At 41.7% G+C, this 22,168-nt stretch overlaps 1 protein-coding gene across 1 annotated transcript in view; it reads right to left on the bottom strand.

Moving 5' to 3' along the window:
• PolA1 (DNA polymerase alpha catalytic subunit) overlaps nt 1-22,168 on the bottom strand; it is a 436,605-nt gene that overhangs the window by 258,400 nt on the left and 156,037 nt on the right. Inside the window, exons 12-13 of the mRNA XM_071683772.1 lie at nt 18,169-18,370; nt 13,651-13,919 (exon numbers count right to left, since the gene is read on the bottom strand). Coding sequence (XP_071539873.1) covers nt 13,651-13,919; nt 18,169-18,370 — 471 coding nt within the window. The remainder of the gene's footprint in view (nt 1-13,650; nt 13,920-18,168; nt 18,371-22,168) is intronic.

Below are 22,168 nucleotides of genomic sequence, written 5' to 3'. Positions count from 1 at the left end.
GGCTAATAGAGAGGTAACAACAAGTAGTGGTGAAGTGAGAAGGAGATGGAGTGAGTACTTTGAAGGTTTGTTGAATGTGTTTGATGATACAGTGGCAGATATAGGGTGTTTTGGTTGAGGTGGTGTGCAAAGTGAGAGAGTCGGAGAATTGTTTTGTAAACAGAGACGAGGTAGTGAAAGCTCTGCGGAAGATGAGAGCCGGCAAGGCAGCGGGTTTGGATGGTATTGCAGTGGAATTTATTAAAAAAATGGGGGTGACTGTGTTGTTGACTGGTTGGTGAGGATATTCAATGAACATATGGTTAATGAGGAAATGCCTGAAGATCGGCAGAATGCATGCATAGTGCCACTGTACAAAGGCAAAGGTGATAAAGGTGAGTGTTCAAATTACAAAGGTATAAGTTTTTTGAGTATTCCTGGGAAATTATATGGGAGGGTATTGATTGAGAGGGTAAAGGCATGTACAGGGCATCAGATTGGGGAAGAGCAGTGTGGTTTCTGAAGTGGTAGAGGATGTGTGGATCAGGTGTTTGCTTTGAAGAATGTATGCGAGAAATACTTAGAAAAACAAATGGATTTGTATGTAGCATTTATGGATGCGGAGAAGGCACATGACAGAATTGATAAAGATGCTCTGTGGAACGTATTAAAAGTATATGTTGTGGGGGGCAAGTTGCTGAAGCACTGAAGTTTTTATCAAGGATGTATGGCTTGTGTACGTGTAAGAAGAGAGGAAAGTGATTGGTTCCCATTGAATGTCGGTTTGCGGCAGGAATGTGTGATGTCTCCATGGTTGTTTAATTTGTTTATGGATGGGGTTGTTAGGGAGGTGAATGCAAGAGTTTTGGTGAGAGGGGCAAGTATGCAGTCTGTTGTGAATGATAGGGCTTGGAAAGTGAGTCAGTTGTTGCTTGCTAATGATACAGCGCAGGTGGCTGATTCAGGTGAGAAACGGCAGAAGTTGGTGACTGAGTTTGGTAAAGTGTGGGAATGAAGAAAGCTGAGAGTAAATGTGAATAAGAGCAAGGTTATTACGTACAGTAGGGTTGAGGGTCAAGTCAATTGGGAGGTAAGTTTGAATGGAGAATAAATGGATGAAGCGATGTGTTTTAGATATCTGAGAGTGGATTTAGCAGCGGATGACACCATGGAAGCGGAAGTGAGCCACAGGGTGGGGGAGGGGGTGAAGGTTCTGGGAGCCTTGAAGAATTTGTGGAAGGAGAGAACATTATCTGGGAGAGCAAAAATGGATGTGTTTGGAGGAATAGTGGCTCCAACAATGTTATATGGTTGCGAGGCGTGTGCTATGGATAGAGTTGTGCGCAGGAGGGTGGATGTGTTGGAAATGAGAGGTTTGAGGACAATATGTGGTGTGAGGTGGTTTGATCGAGTAAGTAGTAATAGGGTAAGAGAGATGTGTGGTAATAAAAAGAGTGTGGTTGAGAGAACAGAAGAGGGTGTTTTGAAATGGTTTGGGCACATGGAGAGAATGAGTGAGGAAAGATTGACTATGAGGATATATGTCAGAGATGGAGGGAATGAGGAGAAGTGGGAGACCAAATTGGAGGTGGAAAGATGGAGTGAAAAAGATTTTGAGTGATCGGGGCCTGAACATGCAGGAGGGTGAAAGGCATGCAAGGAATAGAGTGAATTGGAACGATGTGGTATAACGGGGTCGATGTGCTGTCAATGGATTGAACCAGGGCATGTGAAGCGTCTGGGGTAAACCATGGAAAGTTCTGTGGGGCCTGGATGTGGAAAGGGAGCTATGTTTCAGTGCATTATTACATGACAGCTAGAGACTGAGTGTGAACGAATGTGGCCTTTGTTGTCTTTTCCTAGCGCTACCTCACGCACATGAGGGGGGGGGGTTGTTATTTCATGTGTGGTGAGGTGGCGATGGCAATGAATAAAGGTAGAGAGTGTGAATTGTGTGCATGTGTATATATGTATGTGTCTGTGTGTGTGTATATATATGTGTACATTGAGATGTATGGGTATGTATATTTGCATGTGTGGACGTGTATGTATATACATGTGTATGGGGGTGGGTTGGGCCATTTCTTTCGTCTGTTTCCTTGCGCTACCTCGCAAACACGAGAGACAGTGACAAAGAAAAATAATAATAATAAATGAATTAATGAAATACATTATACACCTGCTCAGGACTGAGGTGCTCGTCAGCTATGAGTTTCACAAATTCGTTCACATACTCGGCAGCTCCTTTGTGGTTTGCAGAATGCTTTTCTCCGCACACTTTATTCATGAAAATTCAATGATGCTTCTTGAATCTTTGAATCCATCCTTCACTAAAGTCACACTCATGTTGTAATTTAAGTTCTTTATGGAACAACTTAGCCTGGTCCATTATCATGCTACCTGACATGTCCACTCCATCACTCTGATGCTGTCGAAACCATTCAATCATCACTCGATCATGCTCAGTACTCTTACCCTCTTTCATAGTTTTTCTTATCGTCATTTGCTTCTTGGAATCGCTGTCAGCATAAAATTTCATTATTTTCTCCCTTTGCTTCTTTATATCATAGTCAGTTGATGAACCAATACTGTAGATGTCACAGAGCTTACGCACCGAAACACCACAGTCCGGTTTTCTTAACAGTTCTACTTTATCTTGGATTGATATGGACTGGTGTTTATGTTTGACACCACGACTGACACTCATATGTCTTAGAAGCCATAGCTAGGGTTGAATTTAAGCAAAATAAGCTAAGAATCTCTCAGAATTGCAGTATCATCACCACCAACTGCAGTGTAAAGAATGTAAATAAGCATGCCCTACACACAACGCCATCTGTGGCCACCGAGTAAACTACTCTAGTGGCCGCAATAATTTCAAGCTCCCTCATGTAATTTTGTCCGGACTAAAGGAGGTAACGAACTATCAGTTGCTGGAAAATCAGTGGTGTACCTGTAATACAGCATCACCAAAGGTGACTTATCCTCATGGTGTATCCTTAAACAGGCAGTGTCCAATAACACCTATATATACATATTTTTTCCCTCCATACTTGTTCTCCAACCCACCCACATACACATGTATATACATACACGTCCACACACGCAATTATACATACCTATACATCTCAATGTACACATATATATACACACACAGACATATACATATATACACATGTACATAATTCATACTGTCTGCCTTTATTCATTCCCATCGCTGAAATGTTAGTAAAAGCAAGACTGTCAGGTTCAGCAGTTGAGAAAAATACACTGGTTGGCATGTGAGTTTGAATAGAGAGAACCTGAAAGAGGTGAATGTTTTTTATACCTTAAAGTGCATATGGCATTGAATGAAACTATGGAAGCTGAAGAGTCATCAGTTAAGTGAGGGGACTAAGGTCCTGGTATGGAATGACTGGATAAACAAGAGGTGGGGTAGTAAATGGAGTATGTATGAACGAGATGATGGGGTGTGTTAAAATGGTTTGGACATATGGAAAGAGTATAAATGTAAGAAGTGGAGGAACAAGGAATTGGGAGAAACCAAGGAGGAGATAGAAGGATGAAGTGAGAAATGCTTTGAGTGGCTGGGGTCTGAAAATGCAAGAGGGTGTGAAGCATGCAAGAGATATTTCAAATTGGAGCAATGTGTTATATACGGGTGATGTGCTGTAAATGGGCTGAACTAAGGCATATGAAGCTGTTTGGGGAAACCATAGAAAGGTGAAGCCCAGTTGTCAACAGGGGGCTCTGATTTTGGTGTATTATATATTACGGCTAAAGAGTGGATGCGCAACCTCCCTAATGCTGGAAACAGTGAAAAGATATTAAAGAAAAGAATAAAAAGACACATTTGGACAAAGTGGAGAGTTTTAGATATGTGGGAATGGACATGACAGCCAACAGAACAATGGAAGTGGAAGTAAGTCATAGAGTAGGTCATATAAGGGGGTAAAAGGTTAGAGTCCAACATTAAACAATGTGTGCAAAGAGAGGTCATTATCTGAGAGGGCAAAACTGGCAATGTCAGAAGGTATGATAGTCTCAAAGATGTTGTATGGAAGCAAGGCATGAGCTATTGATGAGGATGGATGCAATGGAAATAGAAAGTCTGAAGACAATATGTAGTGTTAGATGGTTAGATCAAGTAACAATAGGCCAAGAGAGAGCTGTGGCAATAAAAAGTAAGGCTGAGAGACCTTAAATGATTTGGACAAGGGGACAGATTGAATGAGGAGAGGTTGACATTGAGGATGTACGTGTCAGGTGTCTGAAGTGGAGAGGAAAAGGAAAAGGGGGAGACAAAATTGGAGATGGCAGGATGGAGTGGAAAAAAATCTGACAGAGTGGAAGGTCAGCACAGGATAGCAAACTGGAACAAAGTGGTTTACAGGGATCAATGGGCTGTCAAAGGACACTGAACCAGGCATGTTAAGTGTAATGCACCTAAATCACAGTTCCCTCTCCACATTCAGGTCCCACAGAACTTAAGGTTTACTCCAGACATTCCACATGCCTTGGTTCAGTCCATTGACAGCACTTTGACCCCAGTATATCACACTGCTCTAATTCACTCTATCCTGTGCACACCTTTCACCCTCCAGCATATTCAGGCCCTGATTGCACAAAATCTTTTCACTCCATACTCCCATCTCCAATTTGGTCTCCTGTTCTTCTTGTTCCCTCCACTTCTGACATATATGTCTCCTCTTTGTCAACTTTTCCTCTCTCATTGTCTCTATATGTCCAAATCATTTCAACACACACATCTTCTGTTATCTCAATCATACTCTTTAATAACCACACATCTCTCTTATCCATTCATTACTTACTCGATCAATCCATCTCACACCACATTTTGTCCTCAAAAATTTCAATTCCAACACATCCACCCTCCTCTGCACAAGCCTATCAATAGTCCATGCCTTGCATCCACATAATATTGTTGGAACTACTATTCCTTCATTTATTTTTTTTTATTATACTCTGTTGCTGTCTCCCACGATGGCGAGGTAGCACAAGGAAACAGACGAAAGAATGGCCCACCCACCCATAAATATATGTATATACATAAACGCCCACGTGCACATATACATACCTATATATACATACCCATTTTTGCCCTTTCCACTCATTCTTCAGCACTCCTGGAACCTTCACCCCCTCCCTCACCATATGACTCACTTCTGCTTTCATGGTTCCATTCGCTGCCATGTCTACTCCAGACATCTAAAGTATTTCATTCCCTCCAATTTTTCTCCATTCAAACTTACATCCCAACTAACTTGTTCCTCGACCCTGTTGAACCTAATAACCTTGTTCTGTTCACATCTACTCTTAACTTTCTCATTGCACACACTCTTCCAAATTCAGTCAACAACTTCTGCAGTTTCTCACTCGAATCTGCTGCCAATGTTGTATCATCAGCAAATAACAAGTGACTCATATCCCAGGCCCTCTCACCCCCACACAGACTGCATACTCGCTCCTCTCTACAAGACTCTTAACATTTGCCTCCCTTACCACCCCATCCATAAAAAATGAAACAACCTTGATGACAACACACATCCCTGCCACAGACCAACTTTCAATGCCATTCACTCTCCTTCCTTCCTACTTGAACACAAGCCTTATAACCTTGAAAAACATCTCACTGCTTCTAACAGCTTACCATCTATACTACATATTTTAAAGATTTTACACAAAGCATCTCTATGAACTCTATCATATGCCTTATCTTGATCCATAAATATCACATACAAATCCAACTGTTTCTCTAAATACTTCTCTCACACATTCTTTTAAGCACATACCTTATCCACACATCCTCTGCAACTTCTGAAACCACACTGCTCCTCCCCAGTCTGATACTGTATACATGCCTTCATCGTCTCAATCAGTACCCTCTCATACAACTTCCCAAGTATATTCAACAAACTTACATCTTTGGAGTTTCAACACTCACCTTTATCTCCTTTGCCTTTACAAAAACTGGCATTAAACATGCATTCCACCAATCCTCAGGCAACTCATCATGATCCATACATACAATGAATATCCATACCAACCAATTAACAACACAATCATTCTCATTCTTAATGAATACAACTGCAATATCAGCAATACCATCCACTTCTGCTACATTTCATCTTCTGCAAGGCTTTCACCACCTTTTCTCTCTTCACCAAACCACTCTCCATGACTCTACCACTTCACATACACCCCGACCAAAATACCCTACATAAGCCACTCTGTCATCAAACACATTTAACAATCCTTCCAAATACTCACTCCATCTCCTCACTTTATCACTACCTGTTATCACATCCCCTTTTGCTTCATTCACCTTTGTTCCCATTTGTTCTCTTGTCCTTCAAATATTATTTACCTTCTTCCAAAACATCTTTTTATTCTCCCTAAAGTTTACATATATGCTCTCACCCAAACTCTCATTTGCCCTCTTTTTCAACCCCTGCACCTTCCAACTTATACACCTCCCAATCATTTACACTCGTTCCCTGTAAATACCACCCAAACACCTCTCTCATATCACCATTTTACCCTTTCTAATCTGTCCTCCCACCTTTTGCATGACACATGCCATCACTGCTTCCCTAAATACATCCCACACCTCAGCCACTCCCCACACTTCATTTACTCTCATCTTTTGCCATTCTACACTCAATCTCTGCTGGTGTTTCTTCACACAAGTCTCCTTACAAGCTCGTATTTTCTTACCACTCTCTTTTCTTTGACACTGTTTCCTCTTTTTCAAAAACCTCTACAAATCTTCACCCTTCCCTATAAAGGATAGTGAACACACATCCAACAGTTACCCCACTGCACATTTACATCCAAAAATAGGAGAGAAAGATTAATTCCCATGTATTCCCTGCATGTCATAGAAGGCAACTGAAAGGGGGGATGGAGACCCTTCCTTCCTTATATTTAAATTTCTAAAAATGGAAACAGAAGGAGTCAAGCAGGGAGTGCTAATCCTCCTCAAAGGCTCAGATTAGAATGTCTGAATGTGTGTGGATGTAACCAAGTTGAGAAGAAAGGAGAGACAGGTAGTATGTTTGAGGAAAGGAACCTGGATGTTCTGGTTCTGAGTGAAATGAAGCTCAAGAGTAATGGGGAAGAGTGGTTTGGGAAAGTCTTGGGAGTAAAGTCAGGGGTTGGTGATATGACAAGAGCTAAGGAAGAAGTACCACTTCTCCTGAAACAGGAGTTGTGGGAGTATGTGATTGAGTGTAAGAAAGTAAATTCTAGACTGATGTAAGTAAAACTGAAAGTGGATGAAGAGAGAGAGAGAGAGAGGGGTGAGTATTGGTGCCTATGCACCTAGTCACGAGAAGAAAGAACATGAGAGGCAATTGTTTTGGGAGCAGCTGAGTTGGTGTGTTAGCAGCTTTGATGCACGAGACCAGGTCACAGTGAAGGGTGATTTAAATGTAAAGGTGAGTAATGTGGCAGTTGAGGGTATCATTGGTGTGCATGGGGTGTTCAGAGATGTAAATAGAAATGGTGAAGAGCTTTTGGATTTGTAAGCTGAAAAAACACTGATGATTGGGAATACCAGGTTTAAAAAGAGATATACATAAGTATACATATGTGAGTAGGAGAGATGGTCATAGGGCATTATTGGATTGTGCTAATTGATAGGCATGTGAAAGACTTTTGGATGTTACTGTGTTGAAAGGGGCAACTTTAGGGATGTCTGATCACTATCTTGGGGAGACAAAGGTGAAGATTTGTAGAGGTTTTTAAAAAAGAAGAGAGAATGTTGGGGAGGAGAGAATGGTGAGAATAAGTGAGCTTGGAAACAAGACATATGAGAGGAAGTACCAGGAGAGATTGAGTGTAGAATGGAAGAAGGTGAGAGCAAATGACATAAGGGGAGTGGGGGAGGAATGGGAAGTATCTAGGGAAGCAGTGATGGCTTGTGTAAGAGATGCATGTGGCATGAGAAAGGTGGGAGGTAGGCAGATTAGAAAGGGTAGTGAGTGATGGGATGAAGAAGTAAGTTTGTTAGTGAGAGAAAAGAGAAGCGTTTGGACGACACTTGCAGGAAAGTAGTGCAAATGACTAGATGTATAGAAGAAAGTGGCAGGAGTTCAAGAGAAAGGTGCATGGGATGTAAAAGAGGGCAAATGAGAGTAGGGGTGAGAGAGTATTGTTAAATCTTAAGTGAGAATAAAAAGATGTTTTGGAAGGAGGTAAATAATGTGTGTAAGACAAGAGAACAAATGGGAACATCAGTGAAAGGGGAAAGTAGGGAGGTAATAACAGGTAGTGATGAACTGAGGAGATGGAGTGAGTATTTTGAAGGTTTGTTGAATGAGTCTGATGATAAGAGTGGCAGATATAGGGTGATTTGGTCGGGGTGGTGTGCAAAGCTAAAGGGTCAGGGAGAATGGTTTGGTAAACAGAGAAGAGTAGTGAAATCTCTGTGGAAGATGAAATCCGGCAAGGTGGTGGGTTTGGATGGTATTGCAGTGGAATTTATCAAAAAAGGGGGTGACTGTGTTGTTGACTGGTTGGAAAGGATATTCAATGTATGTATGTTCCACGGTGAAGTGCCTGAGGATCGATGAATGCATGCATAGTGCCATTGTACAAAGGCAAAGGGGATAAAGGTGAGTGCTCAAATTACAGAGGTATAAGTTTGTTGAATAATCCCGGGAAATCACATGGGACGGTATTGATGAGAGGATGGAGGCATGTACAGAGCATTGGATTGGGGAATGGCAGTGTGGTTTCAGAAGTGGTAAAGGAAGTGTGGATCAGGTGTTTGCTTTGAAGACTGTATTTGAGAAATACTTAGAAAAACAGATGGATTTGTATGTAGCAGTTATGGATCTGGAGAAGGCATATGATAAGGTTGGTAGAGATGCTTTGTGGAAGGTTTTAAGAGTATATGTCGTAGGAGGTAAGTTGTTAGAAGCAGTGAAGTTTTTTCCAAGGATTTAAGACATGAGTACGACTAGGAAGAGAGGAGAGTGACTGGTTCCTAGTGAGTGTTGGTTTGTGGCAGGGGTGTGTGATGTCCCCATGGTTCTCTAATATGTTTATGGATGGGGTGGTTAGGGAGGTAAGTGCAAGAGTGTCGGACAGAGGGGCGAGTATGCAGTCTGTTGAGGATGAAAGGGCCTGGGAAGTGAGTCAGCTGTTGTTCGCTAATAATACAACTCCAGTGGTTGATTTGTGTAAGAAACTGCAGAAGTTGGTGACTGAGTTTGGAAAAGTGTGTGAAAGGAGAAAGTCGAGAGTAAATGTGAATAAGAGCAAGGTTACTTAGGTTCAGTAGGGTACAGGGAAAAGTCAATTGGGATGTAAGTTTGAATGAAGAAAAATTGGAGGTAGTGGAGTGTTTGAGATGTCTGTGAGTGAACTTAGCAGCGGAAGGAACCATGGAAGCGGAAGTGAGTCACAGGGAAGGGGAAGGGGCAAAGGTTCTGGGAGATATGAAGAATGTGTGGAAGGAGAGAATGTTATCTTGGAGAGCAAAAATGGGTATGTTTGAAGGAATAGTAGTTCCAACAATGTTATATGGCTGCGAGGCATGGGTTACACATAAGGTTGTATGGAACAGGGTGCATGTGTTGGAAATGAAATTTCTGAGGACAATATGTGGTGTAAGGTGGTTTGATCGAGTAAGTAATGAAAGGGTAAGAGAGATATGTGGAAATAAAGAGTATGGTTGAGAGAGCAGAAGAGGGAGTGTTGAAATGGTTTGGACATAAGGAGTGAATGAGTGAGGCAAGATTGACAAAGAGGATATATGTGTCAGATGTGAAGGGAACAAGGAGAAGTGAGAGACCAAATTGGAGGTGGAAGGATGGAGTGATAAAAATTTTCAGCGATCAGGGCCTGAACATACAGGAAGGTGAGAGATGTACTAGGAAATGAGTGAATTGGAACGATATGGTATACCGGGGTCGATGTGCTGCCATTGGACTGAACCAGGGAATGTGAAGCATGTGGGGTAAACCATGGAAAGGTCTGTGGGGCCTGGATGTGGATAGGGAGCTGCGGTCTTGGTGCATTACACATGACAGCTTAAGACTGTGCGAATGAATGTGGCCTTTTTTGTCTGTTTTTCCTGGCATTACCCGCTGAAACAAGGGGTAGCGATGCTGTTTCCTGTGGGGCGGGGTAGTGCCAGAAATGGATGAAGGCAAGTATGAATATGTAAATATGTATACATATATCTACATTCTTTCTCCCCTATCCCTGGGAATAGGGGAGAAAGAATACTTACCACGCATTCCTCACATGTTGAAGAAGGCGAATAAAGGGGACGGAAACGGGAGGCTATAAACCCTCCCCTCCTTGTATTTTAACTTTCTAAAAGGGGAAACAGAAGAAGGAGTCACGTGGGGAGTGCTCATCCTCCTCGAAGGCTCAGATTGGGGTGTCTAAATGTGTGTGGATGTAACCGAGATGAGAAAAAAGGAGAAATAAATAGTAAGTTTGAAGAAAGGGACCTGGATTTTTTGGGTCTGAGTGAAAGGAAGCTCAAGGGTAAAGGGGAAGAGTGGTTTGGGAATGTCTTGGGAGTAAAGTCAGGGGTTAGTGAGAGGACAAGAGCAAGGGAAGGAGCAGTACTACTCCTGAAACAGGAGTGGTGGGAGTATGTGATAGTGTGTAAGAAAGTAAACTCTAGATTGATATGGGTAAAACTGAAAGTGGATGGAGAGAGATGGGTGACTATTGGTGCATATGCACCTGGGCATGAGAAGAAAGATCGTGAGAGGCAAGTGTTTTGGGAGCAGTTGAATGAGTGTGTTAGTGGTTTTGATGCACGAGCCCAGTTTATAGTGATGGGTGATTTGAATGTAAAGGTGAGTAATGTGGCAGTTGAGGGAATAATTGGTATACATGGGGTGTTCCGTATTGTAAATGGAAATGGTGAAGAGCTTGTAGATTTATGTGCTGAAAAAGGACTGGTGATTGGAAATACATGGTTTAAAAAGAGAGATATATATAAGTATACGTATGTAAGTAGGAGAGATGGCCAGAGAGTGTTATTGGATTACATGTTAATTGATAGGCGTGCGAAAGAGAGACTTTTGGATGTTAATGTGCTGAGAGGTGCAACTGGAGGGATGTCTGATCATTATCTTGTGGAGGCGAAGGTGAAGATTTGTAGAGGTTTTCAGAAAAGAAGAGAGAATGTTGGGATGAAGAGAGTGGTGAGAGCAAGTGAGCTTGGGAAGGAGACTTGTGTGAGGAAGTACCAGGAGAGACTGAGTACAGAATGGAAAAAGGTGAGAACAAAGGAGGTAAGGGGAGTGGGGGAGGAATGGGATGTATTTAGGGAAGCAGTGATAGCTTGCGCAAAAGAGGCTTGTGGCATGAGAAGCATGAGAGGTGGGCAGATTAGAAAGAGTACTGAGTGGTGGGATGAAGAAGTAAGATTATTAGTGAAAGATAAGAAAAAGGCATTTGGACGACTTTTGCAGGGAAATAATGCAAATGAGTGGGAGATGTATAAAAGAAAGAGGCAGGAGGTCAAAAGAAAGGTGCAAGAGGTGAAAAAGAGGGCAAATGAGAGTTGGGGTGAGAGAGTATCTTTAAATTGTAGGGAGAATAAAAAGATGTTTTGGAAGGAGGTAAATAAAGTGCGTAAGACAAGGGAGCAAATGGGAACTTCAGTGAAGGGGGCTAATGGGGAGGTGATAACAAGTAGTGGTGATGTGAGAAGGAGATGGAGTGAGTATTTTGAAGGTTTGTTGAATGTGTTTGATGATCGAGTGGCAGATATAGGGTGTTTTGGTCGAATTGGTGGGCAAAGTGAGACGGTTAGGGAAAATGATTTGGTAAACAGGGAAGAGGCAGTAAAAGCTTTGCGGAAGATGAGAGCCGGCAAGGCAGCGGGTTTGGATGGTAATGCAGTGGGATTTATTAACAAAGGGGGTGACTGTATTGTTGACTGGTTGGTAAGGTTACTTAATGTATGTATGATTCATGGTGAGGTGCCTGAGGATTAGCGGAATGCTTGCACAGTGCCACTGTACAAAGGCAAAGGGGATAAAGGTGAGTGCTCAAACTACAGAGGTATAAGTTTGTTGAGTATTCCTGGTAAATTATATGGGAGGGTATTGATTGAGAGGGTGAAGGCATGTACAGAGCATCAGATTGGGGAAGAGCAATGTGGTTTCAGAAGTGGTAGAGGATGTATGGATCAGGTGTTTGCTTTGAAGAATGTATATCAGAAATACTTAGAAAAGCAAATGGATTTGTATGTAACATTTATGGATCTGGAGAAGGCATATTATAGAGTTGATAGAGATGCTCTGTGAAAGGTATTGAGAATATATGATGTGGGAGGCAAGTTGTTAGAAGCAGTGAAAAGTTTTTATCGAGGATGTAAGGCATGTGTACATGTAGGAAGAGAGGAAAGTGACTGGTTCTCAGTGAATGTAGGTTTGCGGCAGGGGTGTGTGATTTCTCCATGGTTGTTTAATTTGTTTATGGATGGGGTTGTTAGGGAGGTGAATGCAAGAGTTTTGGAAAGAGGGGCAAGTATGCAGTCTGTTGTGGATGAGAGATCTTTCTTCTCATGCCCAGGTGCACATGCACCAATAATCACACATCTCTCTCCATCCACTTTCAGTTTTACCCATATCAATCTAGGGTTTACTTTCTTACACTCTATCACATACTCCCACAACTCCTGTTTCAGAAGTAGTGCTACTCCTTCCCTTGCTCTTGTCCTCTCACTAACCCCTAACTTTACTCCCAAGACATTCCCAAACCACTCTTCCCCTTTACCTTTGAGACTCGTTTCACTCAGAGCCAAAGCATCCAGGTTCCTTTCCTCAAACATACTACCTATCTCTCCTTTTTTCTCATCTTTTTTTACATCCACAGACATTTAGACACCCTAATCTGAGCCTTCAAGGAGGATGAGCATTCCTTGCATAACTCCTTCTTCTGTTTCCCCTTTTAGAAAGTTAAAATACAAGGAGGGGAGGGTTTCCAGCCCCCCCGCTCCCGTCCCCTTTAGTCGCCTTCTATGACACATGAGGAATGCGTGGGAAGTATTCTTTCTTCCCTATCCCCAGGGATAGCGGAGAAATATCCCCAGGGATATTTATATGGGGGCCTTTGTTGTCTTTTCCTAGTGCTACCTCGCACACATGAGGGAGGAGGGGGAAGGTATTTCAGGTGTGGCGAGGTGGCGATGGGAGTGAATGGGGGCAGACAGTGTGAATTGTGTGCATGGGTATATATGTATGTGTCTGTGTATGTATATATATGTGTACATTGAGATGTATAGGTATGTATATTTGCGTGTGTGGACGTGTGTGTGTATACATTGTGTATGGGGGTGGGTTGGGCCATTTCTTTCGTCTGTTTCCTTGCGCTACCTCGCAAACACGGGAGACAGCGACAAAGCAAAATAAAAAAAAAATATGTATGTGTACGTGTATATTTATGTGTATATGAGTGGATGGGCCATTCTTTGTCTGTTTCGTGGCACTACCTCACTGATGTGGGACACAGCAATTGGCGCTACCTCATTGACGTGGGACACAGCAATTAAGTGTAATAACTAAGTATAACAAAAAAAAATTGCAGAAAATTTACCAAATACTTTTTATATTGCTTTATTGAGGAGTTCCAAAATGATTTTCATATAAAAGCACAATGTGTACTAACTGTAAGTTTGGGCATCTGGGTACGTCTCAGTCGACCAAGGCGAGACCAATGAGGTATCTTATTGATGTTAACCCGGTGAAGAATCACACTAAGGTCAAATCCAAAAATATCATGACCTACAACAATATCCGGGTCTATCTTATGAATCTTAGCCAGTAAGAAGCCTAAAAGAGCTCTTTCAGTGTCACACTTTTCTGTTTTTGAGCGATGTCGGATGAGAGCATCTTTCAGGTCCCATGGCCATGTAACATCAGCAGGGTGTGTCATAGCTGTGGAAGACATTGGAAAGTCAGTGATGAAACCAAAAACCTTAGAAAGAAAAAGATATAGTAGGGGTTAATAACAAGGTCTAAAGAGCTGTAAACTGCTACCCTTTCAAAGATATGACAGACATTGCTAAATGAAATATATAATACAAGATATTTCATTGCTCTCTAGGTTATCCTGTTGAGGAATTGGATGTGCACTAAAATGAACCAAAGGTCATCCACCAGCAGTAATGTTACAGGGATAGAAAACTTTACAAGCGAGATGTGTGGGAACAGGAGAACCCCTCTCCTCATGGTCTGAAAAAGATGACATCACACACCCCTACTGCAGACTAACCATCACCTGGGACCACTCACTCTCCTCTCTTCCAGCTTACATACATGTAATACGTTCCTGATAAAAATGTTTCACTGCTTTTAGTAGCTTTCCTCCCAAAACAAATGTTCGTAAGATTTTCCAACGTATCTCTAACAACCCTACCATATATGCTTTCTCTAGATCCACAAATGCCACATATTCTCACACACATTCTTAGAAGAAAATAACTGATCCAAACATTCTCTACCACTCCTGAAACACTGTTCCTCCCCAATCTGATACTCTGTTCTCACCTTCACCCTCTCACTCACCACTCCCATATACCTTACCAGGTAAACTCAAGAACTTTTACCTCTGTAGTTTGAACACTCATCTTTGTTCCCCTTGCCTTTATAACTAACACTATAAGTTCATTTAGCTTTGAGGAAATGTCTGCTAAATATGAAAGCTTGAGTTTCCCCTCATCATTGCAAAACAGTAGAATGAGAAAGATGAAATATCAGGAAAAGTGTTTTAATGGTAACCAAATGATGGATGAGTAGTGCATGCTGTATGAAGAAATAGTTAATGCTTTTGTTTTATTTCCTTTCATACTTGTTAGCTGATTCCTAAGTTAATGAGGTTCCTATTCATGCATTCTGCCAATCGTAAGACACCTTAAAATGATTCATACATACATTAAAAACAAAACTAATCAATCAACACTATAGTCAAGCCCCTCTATTAAGAGATTTAAGTGCAATACCATCCACTCCAACCACTTTGCTTCATTTCATCTTATACCAGATGTTCATAAATTCTCTTTTCACCAAACCATATTCCATAACTCTTACACTTCACATTCCTCCCCAACCTAAACACCCTAAACCTAACTAATTATTATCAAATACATTCAGCAGCTCTTCAAAATCTTCACTCCATCTCCTCGCTTCATCACTGACTACAACCACTTCCTCTATTTGCAACCTTAACTGTTGTTCCCATTTGTTCCCTTGTTTTTCTCACACTATTAACTTCCTTCAAAAACACCTCATTTTCCCTGAAGTTTACTGATATTCACTCAACCCAGTTCTTATTTGCCCCTTTTTTCAATCCCTGCAACTTCCTCTTAACCCTGTGTCACTTTCTCTAGTATATCTCTCAATCATTTGCACATCTTCCCCATAGAAAAACTTCCCATATATCTCTTTTTTCTTTCACTAGCATCTTCACTTCATTCTCCCATCACTCTCTACCCTTTCTCACCTACCCACCTCCCACTCTGTATGCCACTCATTTTTCTCACAAATGCCTGCACTGCTTCCCTAAAATATCTTCCATTCCTCACCTATGCCCCTTCCTTTGTTTACTTCCACATTCATCCTTTTTACATACAATCTCTCCTGGTATTTCTTCACACCTGTCTCTTTTCCAAGCTCAGTTACTTTAACCACCCTCTATTCACTTGTATCATTTCCTATTTTCTGAAAATCTCTAGAACTTTTCACTCTCACCTCTTAATCAGTATGCAATCCAATAATGCCATCTTAACATCTTTCATACTCATCCATGTATACTTATGTATGTGCCTCTTTTTAAGCCAATAATTCCCAGTCACAAGTCCTTTTTCAGCACACTACTTCACAAGCTGTTCACCATTCTTTTTAACAATACTGAGTACACCAGGTCCCCAAATTATGCCCTTACTCTGCCAATCTGCTCACTTTCACATTTAAACCACCCATAACTAGTCCCTACCCTGTTACATCAAAGCTGCATACACATTCACTCAGCTGCTTCGAAAACATTCACTTCTTATCATCATTCTTCTCTTGGCGAGGTGCATAAAAACAAATAATCACCCAGCTCTCACCATCCGCTTTTCATTTTTACCTATACTGTCTGGAGCTCATTTCCTTACATTCTTTACACATTCCTATAACTCTGGCTTCAGCTGTAGAGCTACCTCTTCCTTAATTTTTGTCCAAGCACTAACCAAAACTTTATCACAAAGACATTCCCAAACCTACATTCTTCCCTTTTACTCTTGAACTTTGTTTCGCTCAGAGATAGAGTATCCACGTTCCTTTCCTCAAACATACCATTTATCTCTATTTTCTTCTCATTTCAGCTACAGTCAACCACATTTAGACATCCCATCCTAAGCCTTCAAAGATGAGAACTCCATGCTTGGCACATTCTCCTCTTCCATTTTTACAAAATGAAATACAAGGGTGGGGGGTTCCCAGCCCCCATCCCTGCCCCTTTTAGTCACCTTGTATGACCCATAGGGAATACAGATGTAGAATTCTTTCTCCCCTAACTAATGGATAAAAAATTTATATCATGTCATTTTCAAGATACACTCTTACTGCTAATCAAATAGCTCAGTTTAATTTGTTCTATTACTAATAGGAAACTGATTGGTTCTCAGTGAATGTAGGTTTGCGGCAGGGGTGTGTAATGTCTCCATGGTTGTTTAATTTGTTTATGGATGGAGTTGTTAGGAAGTTGAATGCAAGAGTTTTGGAAAGAGGGGCAAGTATGCAGTCTGTTGTGGATAAGAGAGCTTGGGAAGTGAGTCAGTTGCTGTTCGCTGATGATACAGCGCTGGTGGCTGATTCATGTGAGAAACTGCAGAAGCTGGTGACTGAGTTTGGTAAAGTGTGTGAAGAAGAAAGTTGAGAGTAAATGTGAATAAGAGCAAGGTTATTAGGTACAGTAGGGTTGAGGGTCAAGGCAATTGGGAGGTAAGTTTGAATGGAGAAAAACTGGAGGAAGTAAAGTGTTTTAGATATCTGGGAGTGGATCTGGCAGCGGATGGAACCATGGAAGCGGAAGTGAGTCATAGGGTGGGGGAGGGGGCGAAAGTTCTGGGAGCCTTGAAGAATGTGTGGAAGTCGAGAACATTATCTTGGAAAGCAAAAATGGGTACGTTTGAAGGAATAGTGGTTCCAACAATGTTGTATGGCTGCGAGGCGTGGGCTATGGATAGAGTTGTGCGCAGGAGGGTGGATGTGCTGGAAATGAGATGTTTGAGGACAATATGTGGTGTGAGGTAGTTTGATAGAGTAATTAATAATAGGGTAAGAGAGATGTGTGGTAATAAAAAGAGTGTGGTTGAGAGAGCAGAAGAGGGTGTTTTGAAGTGGTTTGGTCACATGGAGAGAATGAGTGAGGAAAGATTGACCAAGAGGATATATGTGTCAGAGGTGGAGGGAACGAGAAGTGGGAGACCAAATTGGAGGTGGAAAGATGGAGTGAAAAAGATTTTGAGTGATCGGGGGCTGAACATGCAGGAGGGCGAAAGGCGTGCAAGGAATAGAGTGAATTGGAACAATGTGGTATACTGGGGTCGACGTGCTGTCAATGGATTAAACCAGGGCATGTGAAGCGTCTGGGGCAAACTATGGAAAGTTCTGTGGGGCCTGGATGTGGAAAGGGAGCTGTGGTTTCAGTGCATTATTGCATGACAGCTAAAGACTGAGTGTGAATGAATGGGGCCTTTGTTGTCTTTTCCTAGCGCTACCTCGCACACATGAGGGGGGAGGGAGTTGTTATTTAATGTGTGGCGAGGTGGCGATGGGAATGAATAAAGGCAGACAGTACGAATTATGTACATGTGTATATATGTATATGTCTGTGAGTGTACATATATGTATACGTTGAGATGTATAGGTATGTATATTTGCTTGTGTGGACATGTATGTATATACATGTGTATGTGGGGGGTTGGGCCATTCTTTCGTCTGTTTCCTTGCGCTAACTCGCTAACGTAGGAGACAGCAACAAAGCAAAATAGAAAAAAAATAAATAAATACTAATATGAAAGGTTCAGGTATTCAGGCATGTGAAAATATTACTATAAATACAATTCGAAATTATTATAAATAAGTAATCATGAATGAAGGGGTTAGTAATCATAGAGGCAAAATCAATACAAAAACTCACCACAAAAGTGTGTCTGAAATGGAGGCTTTGGTGGAGCTTTGTCAAGTGGAAATTCATGATGAACAAGGCATGAAACCATTGCCACTTCACTCTGATGACTCTTAGGATTTACTGTTGTTCGCATTCCAAGGGTCATCACCACTAGCGGAGGCACAGTTGGACCTGATACTGGTGTCACGTAGTCTGGCTTCATTGATAAGACCTGAATGTAAGAACAGCATCAGCATTTCTCGTACTATAAAATATAGCCATTATCATCCAGGAATGGGTGGGTCAGTGCAAGACTTACATGTCAATGACCCACCAAGTCCTCAGTTACAAAGGTCAGAGAGAATCACGTGAGCCTGACTTGACCTCAACTCCACACCCGGACAATAACGGTATTGTTTGGCCCAACTTTGTGCATTTAGTGATGGACTGTCTATATTCCTAAATCATTTAATATTGTTATGTTTCCTTAACTGTAAGTTTTTCTACATTTGTTTTCACATTTTGTATTTAGACATAACTAACACTGACTGTCATGTTATTATCAATCTGTACTGCTTTTAGTGTTTTCCCTTGCTTTTTACATCCTATGTACTGTTGGATTTTCCAAGTGTGTTTCTTATATACATTTTGTTTGCAGTTTACATTTCATATCCAAGTCTTCTGATGCATTTGTTTTCTCTTCTTAGTAGATTCCTGATGATGCCTCTGTGAAGGCAAAAGTTTGATTGAAATATCTACTTATTTATTTATTTTGCTTAGTCACTGTCTCCCGCATTTGCGAGGTAACGCAAGGAAACAAACAAAAGAATAGTCCAACCCACCCCACATACATATCCATATACATACACGTCCACACATGCAAATATACATACCTATAAATCTCAACATATACATATATATACACACATAGACATATACATATATACACATGTACATAGTTCATACTGTCTACCTTTATTCATTCCCATCGCCACCCTGCCAAACATGAAATAACAACTCCCTCCCCCCTCATGTGCGCGAGGTAGTGCTAGGAAAAGGCAACAAAGGCCCCATTCGTTCACACTCAGTCTCTAGCTGTCATGTAGTAATGTACCGACACCACAGCTCCCTTTCCACATCCAGGCCCCACAGAACTTTCTATGGTTTACCCCAGACGCTTCACATGCCCTGCTTCAATTCACTGACAGCACGTCGACCCCGGTATACCACATCGTTCCAATTCACTCTATTCCTTGCACACCTTTCACCCTCCTGCATGTTCAGGCCCCAATCACTCAAAATCTTTTTCACTCCATCCTTCGACCTCCAATTTGGTCTCCCACTTCTCCTCGTTCCCTCCACCTCTGACACATATATCCTCTTGGTCAATCTTTCCTTACTCATTCTCTCCATGTGACCAAACCACTTCAAAAAATCCTCTTCTGCTCTCTCAACCACACTCTTTTTATTACCACACATCTCTCTTACCCTATAATTACTTACTCTATCAAACCACCTCACACCACATATTGTCCTAAAATATCTCATTTCCAGCACATCCACCCTCCTCCACATAACTCTACCCATAGCCCACGCCTTGCAACCATATAACTTTGTTGGAACCACTATTCCTTCAAACATACCCATTTTTGCTTTCCGAGATAATGTTCTCGACTTGCACACATTCTTCAAGGCTCCCAGAACTTTCGCCCCCTCCCCCACACTATGATTCACTTCCGCTTCCATGGTTCCATCCGCTGCCAAATCCACTCCCAGATATCTATAACACTTCACTTCCTCCAGGTTTTCTCCATTCAAATTTACCTCCAATTGACTTGTCCCTCAACCCTACCGTACCTAATTCACATTTACTCTCACCTTTCTTCTTTCACAAACTTTACCAAACTCAGTTACCAGCTTCTGCAGAGTCTCACTCAAATCAGCCACCAGTGCTGTACCATCAGCGCACAACAACTGACTCACTTCCCAAGCTCTCTCATCCACAACAGACTGCATACTTGCCCCTCTTTCCAAAACTCTTGCATTCACCTCCCTAACAACCCCATCCATAAACAAATTAAACAACCATGGAGACATCACACACCCCTGCCGCAAACCTACATTCACTGAGAACCAATCACTTTCCTCTCTTCCTACACGTACACATGCCTTACATCCTCGATAAAAACTTTTCACTGCTTCTAACAACTTGCCTCCCACACCATATATTCTTAATACCTTCCACAGAGCATCTCTTATCAACTCTATCATATGCCTTCTTCAGATCCATAAATGCTACATACAAATCCATTTGATTTTCTAATTATTTCTCACATACATTCTTCAAAGCAAACACCTGATTCACACATCCTCTACCACTTCTGAAACCATATTGCTCTTCCCCAATCTGATGCTCTGTACATGCCTTCACCCTCTCAATCAATACCCTCCCATATAATTTACCAGGAATACTCAACAAACTTATACCTCTGTAATATGAGCACTCACTTTTATCCCCTTTGCCTTTATACAATAGCACTATGCAAGCATTTCGCTAATCCTCAGGCACCTCACCATGAGTCAGACATACATACAACCTTACCAACCAGTGAACAATACAGTCACCTCCTTTTTTAACAAATTCCACTGCAATACTATCCAAACCTACTGCCTTGCTGGCTTTCATCTTTTGCAAAGGTTTTACTACCTCTTCTCTGTTTCACAAATCATTTTCCCTAACCCTCTCACTTTGCACACCACCTCGACCAAAACACCCTATATCTGACATTCTATCATCAAACACATTCAACAAACCTTCAAAATACTCACTCCATATCCCTCTCACATCACCACTACTTGTTATCACCTCCCTATTAGCCCCCTTCACTTAAGTTCCCATTTGTTCCCTTGTCTTATGCAGTTTATTTACCTCCTTCCAAAACATCTTTTTATTCTCCCCAATATTTAATGATACTCTCACCCCAACTCTCATTTGCCCTCTTTTTCACCTCTTGCACCTTTCTCTTGACCTGTTGCTTCTTTCTTTTATACATCTCCAACTCATTTGCATTATTTCCCTGCAAAAATCATCCAAATGCCTCTCTCTTCTCTTTCACAAATATTCTTACTTCTTCATCCCACTACTCACTACCCTTTCTAATCTGGCCACCTCCCAAGCTTCTCATGCCACAAGCATCTTTAACGCAAGCCATCACTGCTTCCCTAAATACATCCCATTCCTCCCCCACTCCCCTTACCACCTTTGTTCTCACCTTTTTCCATTCTGTACTCAGTCTCTCCTGGTACTTCCTCACACAAATCTCCTTCCCAAGCTCACTTACTCTCACCACTCTTTTCACCCCAACATTCTCTCTTCTGAAATCTTCTACAAATCTTCACCTTTGCCTCCACAAGATAATGATCAGACATCCCTCCATTTGCACCTCTCACCACATTAACATCCAAAAGTCACTCTTTCGCGCGCCTATCAATTAACACGTAATCCGATAACGCTCTCTGGCCATCTCTCCTACTTACATATGTATACTTATGTACATCTCGATTTTTAAACCAGGTGTTCCCAATCACCAGTCCTTTTTCAGCACATAAATCTACAAGCTCTTCACCATTTCCAGTTAAAACAATGAACACCCCATGTACACCAATTATTCCTTCAACTGCCACATTACTCACCTTTGCATTCAAATCAACCATCACTATAACCCAATCTGGTGCATCAAGGCTACTAACACATTCACTCGGCTGCTCCCAAAACATTTGCCTCTCATGATCTTTCTTCTCATGCCCAGGTGCATAAGCACCAGTAAGCACCACTCTCTCTCCATCCACTTTCAGTTTTACCCATATAAATCTAGAGTTTACTTTCTTACACTCTATCACATACTCCCACCACTCCTGTTTCAGAAGCAGTGCTACTCCTTCCCTTGCTCTTGTTCTCTCACTAACCCCTGACTTTACTCCCAGAACATTCCCAAAACACTCTTCCCCTTTACCCTTGAGCTTCGTTTGA

The sequence above is a fragment of the Panulirus ornatus genome, chromosome 37, assembly GCF_036320965.1.
Source record: "Panulirus ornatus isolate Po-2019 chromosome 37, ASM3632096v1, whole genome shotgun sequence".
Taxonomy (NCBI): domain Eukaryota; kingdom Metazoa; phylum Arthropoda; class Malacostraca; order Decapoda; family Palinuridae; genus Panulirus; species Panulirus ornatus.
The sequence above is the reverse complement of the archived record's forward strand: the minus strand, read 5'-3'. Positions and strand labels throughout refer to the sequence as shown.